Here is a 14,377-nt window from a genome sequence, read left to right as displayed (position 1 = left end):
CGTGGGTGTACCTACATTGCATGGATTGCACCAGTTCAAGGCGGCTCATCACCACCTTCTCAACCTCGTGACTTCAAATAAACCTGTCTGCCTTTAACCTGGTTAACCCCTTGCGAGTATTAGAACATAGAACAGTACAGCACAGCACAGAACAGGCCCTTCGGCCCTCAATGTTGTGCCGAGCAATGATCACCCTACTCAAACCCACGTATCCACCCGATACCCGTAACCCAACAACCCCCCCCTTAACCTTACTTTTTGTAGGACACTACGGGCAATTTAGCATGGCCAATCCACCTAACCCGCACATCTTTGGACTGTGGGAGGAAACCGGAGCACCCGGAGGAAACCCACGCACACACGGGGAGGACGTGCAGACTCCGCACAGACAGTGACCCAAGCCGGGAATCGAACCTGGGACCCTGGAGCTGTGAAGCATTTATGCTAACCACCATGCTACCCTGCTGCCCCAATTGACAGGCAGAGGGATCTAGGTGTACAGGTCCACATGTCACTGAAAGGGGCAACACAGGTGGAGAAGGTAGTCAAGAAGGCAGACGGCATGCTTGCCTTCATTGGCCGGGGTATTGAGTATAAGAATTGGCAAGTCATGTTGCAGCTGTATAGAACCTTAGATAGGCCACACTTGGAGTATAGTGTTCACTTCTGCTCGCCACACTACCAGAAGGATGTGGCGGCTTTAGAGAGGGTGCAGAAGAGATTTACCAGGATGTTGCCTGGTATGGAGGGCATTAGCTACGAGGAGAGGTTGAATAAACTCGGTTTGTTCTCACTGGAACGGCGGAGGTTGAGGGGCGACCTGATAGAGGGCTACAAAATTATGAGGGGCATAGACAGAGTGGATAGTCAGAGGCTTTTCCCCAGGGTAGAGGGGTCAATTACTCGGGGGCATAGGTTTAAGGTGCGAGGGGCAAGGTTTAGCGGAGATGTGCGAGGCAAGTTTTTTTTACACAGAGGGTAGTGGGTGCCTGGAACTCGCTGCCGGAGGAGGTGGTGGAAGCAGGGACGATAGTGACGTTTAAGGGGCATCTTGATAAATACATGAATAGGATGGGAATAGAGGGATACGGACCCCGGGAAGTGTAGAAGATTTTAGTTCAGTCGGGTAGCATGGTCGGCACGGGCTTGGAGGGCCGAAGGGCCTGTTCCTCTGCTGGACTTTTCTTTGTTCTTTTGGTGCAGTGAGACTGTTTAGGGGCCATTAGGGAAGGGCAGTAAATGCTGGCCCAGCAGCAATAACCACATCCCATGAACGAACAAATCAATTGGGCGGCACGGTAGCACAGTGGTTAGCACAGGTTGCTTCACAGCGCCAGGGACCCGGGTTCGATTCCCGGCTCTGGGTCACTGTCCGTGCGGAGTCTGCACGTCCTCCCCGTGCCTGCGTGGGTTTCCTCCGGGTGCTCCGGTTTCCTCCCACAAGTCCCGAAAGACGTGCTGTCGGGTGAATTGGACATTCTGAATTCTCCCTCTGTGTACCCGAACAGGCGCCGGAATGTGGCGACTAGGGGCTTTGCACAGTAACTTCATTGCAGTGTTAATGTCAGCCTACTTGTGACACTAATGAAGATGATTATTATTATTAAAGCTCCAGGTGGCTCCCAGATGACCCCTGATCTCCCAATGGGGGTGAGATCCCAGGGGCTCTCTGCCTTACTGACTCAAGCTCATTTTTGCCTTTTGTGTGTTTACAGTATAATCCAACAGCTGTTTGCTGGACTTTTCAATGCTGGAATCTCAGGTCAGCCGCAGACATTCTCCTGGTGAGCAACATACTCTGTATCTAACCCCGTGCTGTACCCGCCCTGGGAGTGTTTGATGGGGACAGTGTAGAGAGAGCTTTACTCTGCATCTAACCCCGTGCTGTACCCGCCCTGGGAGTGTTTGATGGGGACAGTGTAGAGGGAGCTTTACTCTGTATCTAACCCCGTGCTGTACCTGTCCTGGGAGTGTTTGATGGGGACAGTGTAGAGGGAGCTTTACTCTGTATCTAACCCCGTGCTGTACCTGTCCTGGGAGTGTTTGATGGGGACAGTGTAGAGGGAGCTTTACTCTGTATCTAACCCCGTGCTGTACCTGTCCTGGGAGTGTTTGATGAGGACAGTGCAGAGGGAGCTTTACTCTGTATCTAACCCCGTGCTGTACCTGTCCTGGGAGTGTTTGATGGGGACAGTGGAGAGAGCTTTACTCTGTATCTAACCCCGTGCTGTACCTGTCCTGGGAGTGTTTGATGGGGACAGTGTAGAGAGAGCTTTACTCTGTATCTAACCCCGTGCTGTACCTGTCCTGGGAGTGTTTGATGGGGACAGTGTAGAGGGAGCTTTACTCTGTATCTAACCCTGTGCTGTACCTGTCCTGGGAGTGTTCGATGGGGACAGTGCAGAGGGAGCTTTACTCTGTATCTAACCCCGTGCTGTACCTGTCCTGGGAGTGTTTGATGGGGACAGTGTAGAGGGAGCTTTACTCTGTATCTAACCCCGTGCTGTACCTGTCCTGGGAGTGTTTGATGGGGACAGTGTAGAGGGAGCTTTACTCTGTATCTAACCCCGTGCTGTACCTGTCCTGGGAGTGTGTGATGGGGACAGTGTAGAGGGAGCTTTACTCTGTATCTAACCCCGTGCTGTACCTGTCCTGGGAGTGTTTGATGGAGTCAGTGTAGAGGGAGCTTTACTCTGTATCTAGCCCTGTGCTGTACCTGTCCTGGGAGTGTTTGATGGGGATAGTGTAGTGGGAGCTCTACTCTGTATCTAACTCCGTGCTGTACCTGTCCTGGGAGTGTTTGATGGGGACAGTGTAGAGAGAGCTTTACTCTGTATCTAACCCCGTGCTGTACCTGTCCTGGGAGTGTTCGATGGGGACAGTGTAGAGGGAGCTTTACTCTGTATCTAACCCCGTGCTGTACCTGTCCTGGGAGTGTTTGATGGGGACAGTGTAGAGGGAGCTTTACTCTGTATCTAACCCCGTGCTGTACCTGTCCTGGGAGTGTTTGATGGGGACAGTGTAGAGGGAGCTTTACTCTGTATCTGACCCCGTGCTGTACCTGTCCTGGGAGTGTGTGATGGGGACAGTGTAGAGGGAGCTTTACTCTGTATCTAACCCCGTGCTGTACCTGTCCTGGGAGTGTTTGCTGGAGTCAGTGTAGAGGGAGCTTTACTCTGTATCTAACCCTGTGCTGTACCTGTCCTGGGAGTGTTTGATGGGGATAGTGTAGAGGGAGCTCTACTCTGTATCTAACTCCGTGCTGTACCTGTCCTGGGAGTGTTTGATGGGGACAGTGTAGAGGGAGCTTTACTCTGTATCTAACCCCGTGCTGTACCTGTCCTGGGAGTGTTCGATTGGGACAGTGTAGAGGGAGCTTTACTCTGTATCTAACCCCGTGCTGTACCTGTCCTGGGCGTGTTTGATGGGGACAGTGTTGAGGGAGCTTTACTCTGTATCTAACCCCGTGCTGTACCTGTCCTGGGAGTGTTTGATGGGGACAGTGTAGAGGGAGCTTTACTCTGTATCTAACCCCGTGCTGTACCTGTCCTGGGAGTGTTTGATGGGAACAGTGTAGAGGGAGCTTTACTCTGTATCTAACCCCGTGCTGTACCTGTCCTGGGAGTGTTTGATGGGGACAGTGTAGAGGGAGCTTTACTCTGTATCTAACCCCGTGCTGTACCTGTCCTGGGAGTGTTTGATGGGGACAGTGTAGAGGGAGCTTTACTCTGTATCTAACTCCGTGCTGTACCTGTCCTGGGAGTGTTTGATGGGGACAGTGTAGAGGGAGCTTTACTCTGTATCTAATCCCGTGCTGTACCTGTCCTGGGAGTGTTTGATGGGGATAGTGTAGAGGGAGCTTTACTCTGTATCTAACCCCGTGCTGTACCTGTCCTGGGAGTGTTTGATGGGGATAGTGTAGAGGGAGCTTTACTCTGTATCTAACCCCGTGCTGTACCTATCCTGGGAGTGTGTGGAATGGAGAGGAATTGAGAATTCTGGTTATTATTTATGAGGTACTCCTGTAATTGTGAAATGTTCCCGATCTCTCTCCCTTCCCAAGGAGCGGGATGCTGCACTCGAACCCTGCCGATTATGCCTGGGGACAGAGTGGACTCGACGCCGTGATTACACAGGTGAGAACAGGCTGTCTGTTCAGTCCCAATGCTTGTTGTGTTCTTGGTTGCCAGCGCTTGATTAACATGTTCAGAGTTTTAGCTGTTTGAAAGAGGCAAGTTAAAGACGTTGCGTCTTTAACACACGGGGTCACAGATGAGGTGAACTGTCACCTTGGCCTAGATTTGTGTTCAGACTATCTCTCCATCCTCTCTCCTCCGCTTACCCAGCATCGGTGTCTCACACACCCTTCGTCCCTGCATCTCTCATCCTATCCAATTCCTTTTTTTATTGTTTGTTCCTCTTACTATTTCCTTAACCTGAATGCTTTCTGCGTTTGCTGTTTTTTCGGCTGCCATGTCTGTGGTGAGCTCTCACGTAGATTTGTTTAGTTGTAGTTTGAACAGAGACTGGGAGATGACTACTCCCCAGGCCAGTTGGCCGTGGTACGGACTTCAGTTAGATGTGAGTGATGTGGATGCAGCACCTCAGGGGCCACATATCCCCAGCTTCAAACCCCCTCTCTCTCTTCCCCCCACACACGCGCACGCACACACACATGCGCACACACACATGCGCACACACACATGCGCACACACACATGCGCACACACACATGCGCACACACACATGCACACACACATGCACACACACATGCACACACACATGCACACACACATGCACACACACATGCACACACACATGCACACACACATGCACACACATGCACACACATGCACACACACATGCACACACACATGCACACACACATGCACACACACATGCACACACACATGCACACACACATGCACACACACATGCACACACACATGCACACACACATGCACACAAACTCACACTCACGCACACACATGCACACACATGCACACATACACACACACACATGCACACACACATGCACACAAACTCGCACACCCATGCGCACACGCACACACGCGCACATGCACACGCACACACACGCACACACACGCGCACACATGCGCACACATGCGCACACATGCGCACACATGCGCACACACGCGCACACACATTCACACACATTCACACACACTCACACACACTCACACACTCACACACTCACACACTCACACACACACACTCACACACTCACACACTCTCACACATTCACACACACTCACACACAGTCACACACACTCACGCACACATGCACACACTCACACACACTCACACACACGCTCTCTCGCACACGCTCTCTCACACACACACTCTCCCTCGCGCACTCTCTCGCAGACCCACTCTCTCGCGCACACTCACTCACACACACACACACACTCTCTTGCACACACTCTCGCACACACCCTCGCACACACCCTCGCACACACTCTCTCTCTCACACACACACACACACATGTGTAGAATTGTTAGCCTGAGTTCTGGCCTGTTGGAAAGTGGAAAATTGGGAATCCCCGGGCAGGTTAAAGGCTGATTCCGACCAGCTCCATCACTGATCTGACATCACTGCTTCTCTTCCACAGCTTCTGGGCCAACTCGAAAACACCGGACCCCTCCCGGCCGATAAAGACAAAATCACAGCCCTCCCGACAGTGCACGTCACACAGGAGCAGATCGGTGCGTCTCCTTCATTCGCATTCCGTAACCAGTTCTCGTGTAACTGTCGGTATTTCCAGAATCTTCAGCAATGTGGGGGGGTTAATGGAAAGGTAGATGTTGGCCTGACACCAGGGCTGCAGAGTTTAATTTGTTTACTGTTCGACACGGAGCAGCAGATACAAATCGGCTGAGATATTGAACCCTGCCACTGAGGAGCACTCTGGGAAACCTGATCTCTTAACACGAGCAATTGGTAAAGCATTCAATAGCAACATCTCTGTACCTCAGTGAGAGAGATGGCGGGGGGGGGGGGGGGGGAGCGATGGTGGGGGGAGGGGGAAGAGATGGGGGGAGGGGAGAGAGATGGCAGGAGGGGGGAGAGATGGCAGGAGGGGGGGCGAGGTGGCAGGAGGGGGGAGAGATGGCAGGAGGGGGGAGAGATGGCAGGAGGGGGGAGAGATGGCAGGAGGGGGGAGAGATGGCAGGAGGGGGGGAGAGATGGCAGGAGGGGGGGAGAGATGGCAGGAGGGGGGGAGAGATGGCAGGAGGGGGGAGAGATGGGGGGAGGGGGGAGAGATGGGGGGAGGGGGGAGAGATGGGGGGAGGGGGGAGAGATGGCAGGAGGGGGGGAGAGATGGGAGGGGGGGAGAGATGGGAGGGGGGGAGAGATGGCAGGAGGGGGGAGAGATGGCAGGAGGGGGGAGAGATGGCGGAGGGGGGAGAGATGGCAGGAGGGGGGAGAGATGGCAGGAGGGGGGAGAGATGGGAGGGGGGAGAGATGGGAGGGGGGGAGAGATGGGAGGGGGGGAGAGATGGCAGGAGGGGGGGAGAGATGGCAGGAGGGGGGAGAGATGGGAGGGGGGGGAGAGATGGGAGGGGGGGAGAGATGGCAGGAGGGGGGAGAGATGGCAGGAGGGGGGAGAGATGGCAGGAGGGGGGAGAGATGGCAGGAGGGGGGGAGAGATGGCAGGAGGGGGGAAAGATGGCAGGAGGGGGTAGAGATGGCGGGGGGGTTTAGAGATGGCGGGGGGGTTTAGAGATGGCAGGAGGGGGGAGAGATGGCAGGAGGGGGGAGAGATGGCAGGAGGGGGTAGAGATGGCGGGGGGGGGTTAGAGATGGCGGGGGGGGTTAGAGATGGCAGGAGGGGGGGAGAGATGGCAGGAGGGGGGAGAGATGGCAGGAGGGGGGAGAGATGGCAGGAGGGGGGGTAGAGATGGCAGGAGGGGGGAGAGATGGCAGGAGGGGGGAGAGATGGCAGGAGGGGGAGAGATGGCAGGAGGGGGGGAGAGATGGCAGGAGGGGGGTAGAGATGGCAGGAGGGGGGTAGAGATGGCAGGAGGGGGGTAGAGATGGCAGGGGGGGGGTAGAGATGGCAGGAGGGGGGGAGAGAGAGATGCAGGAGGGGGGAGAGATGGCAGGAGGGGGGAGAGATGGCGGGAGGGGGAGAGATGGCAGGAGGGGGGAGAGATGGGGGGGAGGGGGGGGAGAGATGGCAGGAGGGGGGAGAGATGGGGGGAGGGGGGAGAGATGGGGGGAGGGGGGAGAGATGGCAGGAGGGGGGGAGAGATGGCAGGAGGGGGGAGAGATGGCAGGAGGGGGGAGAGAGATGGCAGGAGGGGGGGAGAGATGGCAGGAGGGGGGAGAGATGGCAGGAGGGGGGAGAGATGGCAGGAGGGGGGTTAGAGATGGCAAGAGGGGGGTTAGAGATGGCAGGAGGGGGGAGAGATGGCAGGAGGGGGGAGAGATGGCAGGAGGGGGGGAGAGATGGGAGGGGGGGGGGAGAGATGGGAGGGGGGGGGAGAGATGGCAGGAGGGGGGAGAGATGGCAGGAGGGGGGAGAGATGGCAGGAGGGGGGAGAGATGGCAGGAGGGGGGAGAGATGGCAGGAGGGGGGAGAGATGGCAGGAGGGGGGGAGAGATGGCAGGAGGGGGGGAGAGATGGGAGGGGGGGAGAGATGGGAGGAGGGGGTAGAGATGGCAGGAGGGGGGAGAGATGGCAGGAGGGGGGAGAGATGGCAGGGGGGGAGAGATGGGAGGGGGGAGAGATGGGAGGGGGGAGAGATGGGAGGGGGGGAGAGATGGCAGGAGGGGGGGGAGAGATGGCAAGAGGGGGGGAGAGATGGGAGGGGGGAGAGATGGGAGGGGGGGAGAGATGGCAGGAGGGGGGGGAGAGATGGCAGGAGGGGGGAGAGATGGCAGGAGGGGGGGAGAGATGGCAGGAGGGGGGAGAGATGGCGGGGGGAGAGATGGCAGGAGGTGGGTAGAGATGGCAGGAGGGGGGAGAGATGGCAGGAGGGGGGTTAGAGATGGCAGGAGGGGGGAGAGATGGGGGGAGGGGGGAGAGATGGCAGGAGGGGGGTAGAGATGGCAGGAGGGGGGTTAGAGATGGCAGGAGGGGGGAGAGATGGCAGGAGGGGGGTTAGAGATGGCAGGAGGGGGGAGAGATGGGGGGAGGGGGGAGAGATGGCAGGAGGGGGGTTAGAGATGGCAGGAGGGGGGAGAGATGGCGGAAGGGAGAGATGGCGGGAGGGAGAGATGGAGACATGGCGGGGTGAGCGGGGTGGGGGGAAGGAGTTCAGGACAGTCGATGAGTGAAGCAGTGAGCAAAGAACACTGGTCTACAGAGGGACACTGCAGATTGGACCCTCTCCACTGGGACTGGTGTTTGACATGGGGATGGGGGTAAGAAATAGTTTGGGGAGGTGATAAAGGGGAGCTGTTGAACTTTGTAGATGAGGAAATAAAGCAGAGTTGTTGCTCATGTGTTTCTGTAACCTCTGCCTTGTGTTGCTGTAGACTCCGGTTTAGAATGTCCGGTCTGTAAAGAGGATTATGTCCTTGGGGAACAGGTTCGACAGCTGCCCTGCAATCACTTCTTCCACAGCGACTGCATCGTACCCTGGTTACAACTGGTGAGTCCTTCTGCCCAACAACAGTTTCACTAAAGCACCACACTTGCTCGCGGTTGGCGTGTTGTGAGAATGGGAGAAACTGGAGACTGGGGGAGATCTGGGTGCCCGCGTGCATTAATCACAAAAGGCTGGATTGCAGGTAGAGCGATCAATGAGGAATTGTGAATATTCCCGTTTATTGTGAGGGGATTTGAATGCAAAAGCAGGTTATCTTTCAGCTGTACAGAACACTGCGAGACACCACATCTGGAGTGCCGCGCACAGTATTGCTCTCCTGAAGAGAGATATTAGAATTAGAACAGTACAGCACAGAACAGGCCCTTCGGCCCTCGATGTTGTGCCGAGCCATGATCACCCCACTCAAACCCACGTATCCACCCTATACCTGTAACCCAACAACCCCCCCTTAACCTTACTTTTTAGGACACTACGGGCAATTTAGCACGGCCAATCCACCTAACCCGCACATCTTTGGACTGTGGGAGGAAACCGGAGCACCCGGAGGAAACCCACGCAGACACAGGGAGGACGTGCAGACTCCGCACAGACAGTGACCCAGCCGGGAACCGAACCTGGGACCCTGGAGCTGTGAAGCATTTATGCCAACCACCATGCTGCCCCGATATAAATGCATTAGAAACAGGTTCGGAGAAGGTTTACTAGAATCGCCACTCTCTGCCGCCTCCACTCCATCACCAATCTGTGACTGGAGCTGTGTGGACCATTAAAGTGCAGCTTTGCTGTGTGGTGATTAAATGTAGCACTCCCAGAGTCCGCGTTAGTAATGGACCGAGTGAGCCGCCTCGCTGCTGACGTCTGTGGGATTCGCAGTGTTTAATTCTCAAGCGGCCTGTTCTGTTTCAGCATGACACCTGCCCCGTGTGCCGCAAGAGTTTGAACGGAGAGGTCACCATGGGCCATCGGCAGACTACAGCGGAGTTATCTGGTGACCTGACGGACAGTGAAAACCGGCCGCGGGACCCCTGGACGTACTGAAGGACTCTGCAGGAAGTACTTTGCACCCTGACCCCTGCATAACTCTATTAGTGATACTGTTACTTCTATTGTAAATTATATATATTAAACAAACCAGTGGGCTCAGGCCATTGCTGAGTAAGTGGCTGCCCCCAAGTCGATGGCATTTCCAGGGGGGCCTATCTCTCATTCTGTGGATTATGTGTTTAAGCAACGTGGGACTTGATTTGCTTTTCGATGGTTGCACTGAAATAATAGTTTAATGCTCAGTTCGTTCGCACCTCGCCTCGTCCTAAACACCGCGGCAAATTGGTTTTAATTTCACCAGCGGGAGACGCCACTTTTCAAAGCTCGTCAGACTTTTGTTTTGTAGTAAGGGAAAGGGGAGGGGGGGGGGGGGAGGTGGTGGGTGAAAGATTAGACAATCCCAGTGGAATGATGGGTGGGTCTGTGAACGTAAATGGGAACGCTGACGGCTTTATTCCAGGAATGATGCGGAGATGCCGGCGTTGGACTGGGGTGGGCACTGTAAGAAGTCTTAAAACACCAGGTTAAAGTCCCAACAGGTTTGTTTGGAATCGCCTTCGCCTGAGGAAGGAGCCGCGCTCCGACAGCTAGTGATTCCAAACGAACCTGTTGGACTTTAACCTGGTGTTGTAAGAGTGATTATTCCAGGAAGGCATTGACCGTCAATGAGACTGTCAGGGGGGGGATTGGGGAAGAGTCGATACTGAAATATCGCAGTCCCAGGAAATCTCTCTCATACACAAAAATAAATCATTGGAGCCCCTAAATCGTTGTGCCAAATATAACCTGACGTTGCCAATCTCCTACCTTCGGACTTATTAAACCAAAAGTTTAAAAATCTGAGGGTGTGCATTAGTCTTTTCAAATATGCCTTTCCAATCAGATGGCCAAGAGGGAATATTGTTTGGCTTCCCCTCTGCCGTGCATCCCCCCCCCCCCGATATTCTGCCCCTATCTGTAAGCGAGGATACGTGTCCACCTTCAATATGTTGCAAAGTGGTTGTTCGTTATGATGTGGAGATGCCGGCGTTGGACTGGGGTGAGCACAGTGAGAAGTCTTACAACACCAGGTTAAAGTCCAACAGGTTTGTTTCAAACACGAGCTTTCGGAGCACGGCTCCTTCCTCAGGCGAATGAAGAGGTATATGTTTCACCTGAGGAAGGGGCTGCGCTCCGAAAGGTAGTGTTCGAAACAAACCTGTTGGACTTTAACCTGGTGTTGTAAGACTTCTTACGTTATTTATTATGGGTGAGCCAGGATGTTTAGCTGTGGGAGCTTTCAGAATTGATCCTGACGCGCGCACCCCCCCCCCCCCCAACGACGCCTGTGCACATTCCAACAGGGTGTCACTGATTAGCACCCGGGATCTGAGACGCTGCCTGTTTCCCCGCCCCGTCCTCTGACCTTTACCAGCCGGCCAATCGGAGAATATATCACCTGCCTAATTCATTCAGACATTGCGGGATCCAGGAACCGCCCCGCCCCCAATCATTCCGCCTTGAGTCAGTTCTCAAAATCCCCCCTTCCTGTGCGAGCCGATCTGGGATTGATTCGAAGAGCTGTCTCGTGGGGGCTGGTTTTCCCACCGTTTTGCCTCTCTAGCCCCCCCCCTGTAAGCACCCTGCGCTGGATTCTCCAGTTCTGGGCTCTGCCCCCACGCCGGGCGTGGGAACGGTGGAAGTAGAACTGGTGCAAAACGGCCACCGACTCCCGGTTTTGCTGGAGGCTAGGAGGGAGGCAGCTTAGAGCACCCGGCTCGAGCAGCCGATACATCCCGGAGCATTGCCGGGACCCCTGTCTGCGCACAGCGGCGGCCTGCAGCTGCCACGCCGGGCTTCATGGCGGAGGCTGATCGCGGACCCAGCCTGCGAAATAGTCCTCCCCCACTCCAGCAGGCTCGCGTGCCCCCCGGACCATCCCCCCCCCCCCCCCCCCCCCCCCCCCACACAGTGCCCCCAGCCCCGAAGGTCCCCACCCTGCCCGCGGATCGGCCCTCCCCCGGCTACGGCGGCGCTGGATCCCACAGCCGCCACACCGAGTTCCCGATGGGGTGGGACGGTGAAAGACCCCACCGTCGGGGGGGGCGGAGCATCGGGGGGGGGCAGGCCTCAGCAATGGCCTGAGGCCGTCGATACGTGGCGCTGCGCGCTCGGAGAACACGTCACTTTGGAGGGCGCGGAGCGTCGCAAAAGCGACGTCTGATTCCGGCGGGGATTCGCTTCCCTGGCCCTTCACCGAAGGCGGTTTCGGCGTCGTCCCTTGTCCTTGCAGCCAGGTATCTTGGCCACCTCGGGCAGCCTGTGCAATTCCTGCAGTTAGACATCCTCTAATAACTGGCGTAGCGGTGGGTCACAGGCTGGGGAAACAATGGAATTCAGGAACCAGGAAACAGTTCGAAGGGCGGTACGTTTCCTCTGGCTCTCCCGAGTCTGGGACCAGCGGCAGCTTCACTGCATTCCCTAATGGGCAGTAATATTACAGCAGGTCAGAAATCCAGGGCATCCGAACTCTGGCGAGCAGAGCTGTGCAAATTTAATATGGCCTTCCTCCTGCTAATCTCCCTCAGTCTGTCTCCACAAGCACTGATTCTTCCTGGGGGACAGATTTACAAACACCGAGAGTCACCAGATACCTGGTCATGGTCACAGCTCTTCAATAGGGTGTGTCCAACGGAGATTCAACATAAGACCCAAGACCATAAGGAGCAGAATTAGGCCACTCGGCCCATCGAGTCTGCTCCGCCATTCAATCATGGCTGATATTTTCCCATCCCCATTCTCCTGCCTTCTCCCCATAACCCCTGATCCCCTTATTAATCAAGAACATCCTTCCTTAGATACAGGGCCCAAAACTGCTCACAATCCTCCAAATGGTGTCTGACCAGAGCCTTATACAGCCTCAAAAGTAAATCCCTGGTCTTCTATTCTAGCCCTTTCGAAATGCTAACATTGCATTTGCCTTCCTAACTGCCGACCGAACCTGCACATTAACCTTAAGAGAATCGTGACAAGGACTCCCAAGTCCCTTTGTGCTTCTGCTTTCCGAAGCATCTCCCCATTTAGAAAATACTTTATACCTCCATTCCTCTTTCCAAAGTGCATAACCTCCCACTTTTCCTCATTGTATTCCACCTGCCACTTCATTGCCCGTTCTCCTAGCTTGTCCAAATCCTTCTGCAGCCCCCCTGCTTCCTCAATGCTACCTGTCCCTCTACAGATCTTTGTATCATCTGCAAACTTAGGAACAGTGCCTTCAGTACCTTCTTCCAGATCGTTACTGTACATTGTGAAAAGTTGAGGTCCCAGCACAGACCCCTGAGGCACACCCACTAGTCACCGGCTGCCATCCTGAAAAAGACCCCTTTACCCCCACTCTCTGCCTTCTGCCAACCAGCCAATCCTCTATCCATGCCAGGATCTTACCCTGAACACCATGGGCCCTTAACTCATTTAACAGTCTCCTATGCGGCACCTTGTCAAAGGCCTTCTGGAAATATAAATAAATCACGTCCTCTGGTTCTCCTTTGTCTAACTTCCTTGTTACCTCCTCAAAGAACTCTAACAGATTTGTCAGACATGACCTCCCTTTGACAAAGCCGTGCTGACTCAGTCCTATTTTACCATGCACTTCCAAGTACTCTGCAATCTCATCTTTAATAACAGACTCTAAAATCTTATCAGTGACCGAAGTCAGGCCAACCAGCCTATAATTTCCCATCTTCTGCCTCCCTCCCTTCTTAAACAGTGGTGTTACATTCGCCACCTTCCAGTCCTCTGGGACCCTTCCTGCCTCCAGTGATTCCTGAAAGATCATCACTAATGCCTCCATAATCTCCTCCGCTATCTCTTTTGGAACCCTGGGGTGTAGTCCATCCGGTCCAGGTGACTTGTCCACCTTCAGATCTTTCAGTTTCCCCAGAACCTTCTCCTTAGTAATGGTCACTGCACTCACCTCTGCCCCCTGGTTCTCCTGGAGCTCTGGCATCCCACTGGTGTCTTCCACCAGCTTCACCAGCCACGTTTTCCAGTGGTCCAATGTCTATTTTTGCCTCTCTCTTACCTTTATATATTGAAAAAATATCTTCCTTTATATTACTAGCTAACTTGCACTCACACTTCATCTCCCCCCTTATTGCTTTTTTAGTTGTCCTCTGCTCACTTTTAAAGGCTTCCCAATCCTCTGGCTTCCCACTAGTCCTCGCCACTTTGTCTGCTTTTTCTTTAGCCTTTATGCTGACTTTGGCATCCCTGGTCAGCCATGGATGGCTTGTCCTCCCCTTAGCATGTTTCCTCCTCGGAATGAATTTCTGTTGTGCCTCCCGAATAACCCCCAAAAACTCCTGCCTTTGCTGTTCCACTGGCTTCCCTGCTAGGCTCCATCTCCAATAAACTCTGGCCAGCTCCTCCCTCATGTCTTTGTAGTTACCCTTATTTAATTGTAACAGCGTTACATCTGATTGCAGCTTCTCCCTCTCAAACTGCAGGGTAAATTCTATCATATTGTGGTCACTGCTCCCTAAGGGTTCCTTCACCTTAAGTTCCCTAATCAAGTCTGCCTCATTACACATCACCAAATCCAGAATTGCCTGTTCCCTAGTCGGCTCTGTCACCAGCTGCTCCGAAAAATCATCTCTTAGACATTCCACAAATTCCTTTTCTTGGGATCCACTACCAACCTGATTTTCCCAGTCCACCTGCATATTGAGGTTCCCCCACGATTACTGTAATATTGCCTTTTTTACGCCTTTTCTATC

General features: G+C 54.4%; 1 protein-coding gene across 1 annotated transcript in view; it reads left to right on the top strand.

The window, feature by feature from the left end:
- Positions 1-9,766, top strand: part of rnf115 (ring finger protein 115) — a 35,794-nt gene extending 26,028 nt beyond the window's left edge. Inside the window, exons 5-9 of the mRNA XM_038787249.1 lie at positions 1,716-1,784; positions 4,064-4,136; positions 5,633-5,726; positions 8,506-8,621; positions 9,486-9,766. Coding sequence (XP_038643177.1) covers positions 1,716-1,784; positions 4,064-4,136; positions 5,633-5,726; positions 8,506-8,621; positions 9,486-9,617 — 484 coding nt within the window. The 3' untranslated portion in view covers positions 9,618-9,766. The remainder of the gene's footprint in view (positions 1-1,715; positions 1,785-4,063; positions 4,137-5,632; positions 5,727-8,505; positions 8,622-9,485) is intronic.
- Positions 9,767-14,377: the final 4,611 nt, after the last annotated feature.

Source organism: Scyliorhinus canicula, chromosome 30 (assembly GCF_902713615.1).
Source record: "Scyliorhinus canicula chromosome 30, sScyCan1.1, whole genome shotgun sequence".
Classification (NCBI taxonomy): Eukaryota; Metazoa; Chordata; class Chondrichthyes; order Carcharhiniformes; family Scyliorhinidae; genus Scyliorhinus; species Scyliorhinus canicula.
This window is presented reverse-complemented; position numbering and strand designations above follow the sequence as displayed.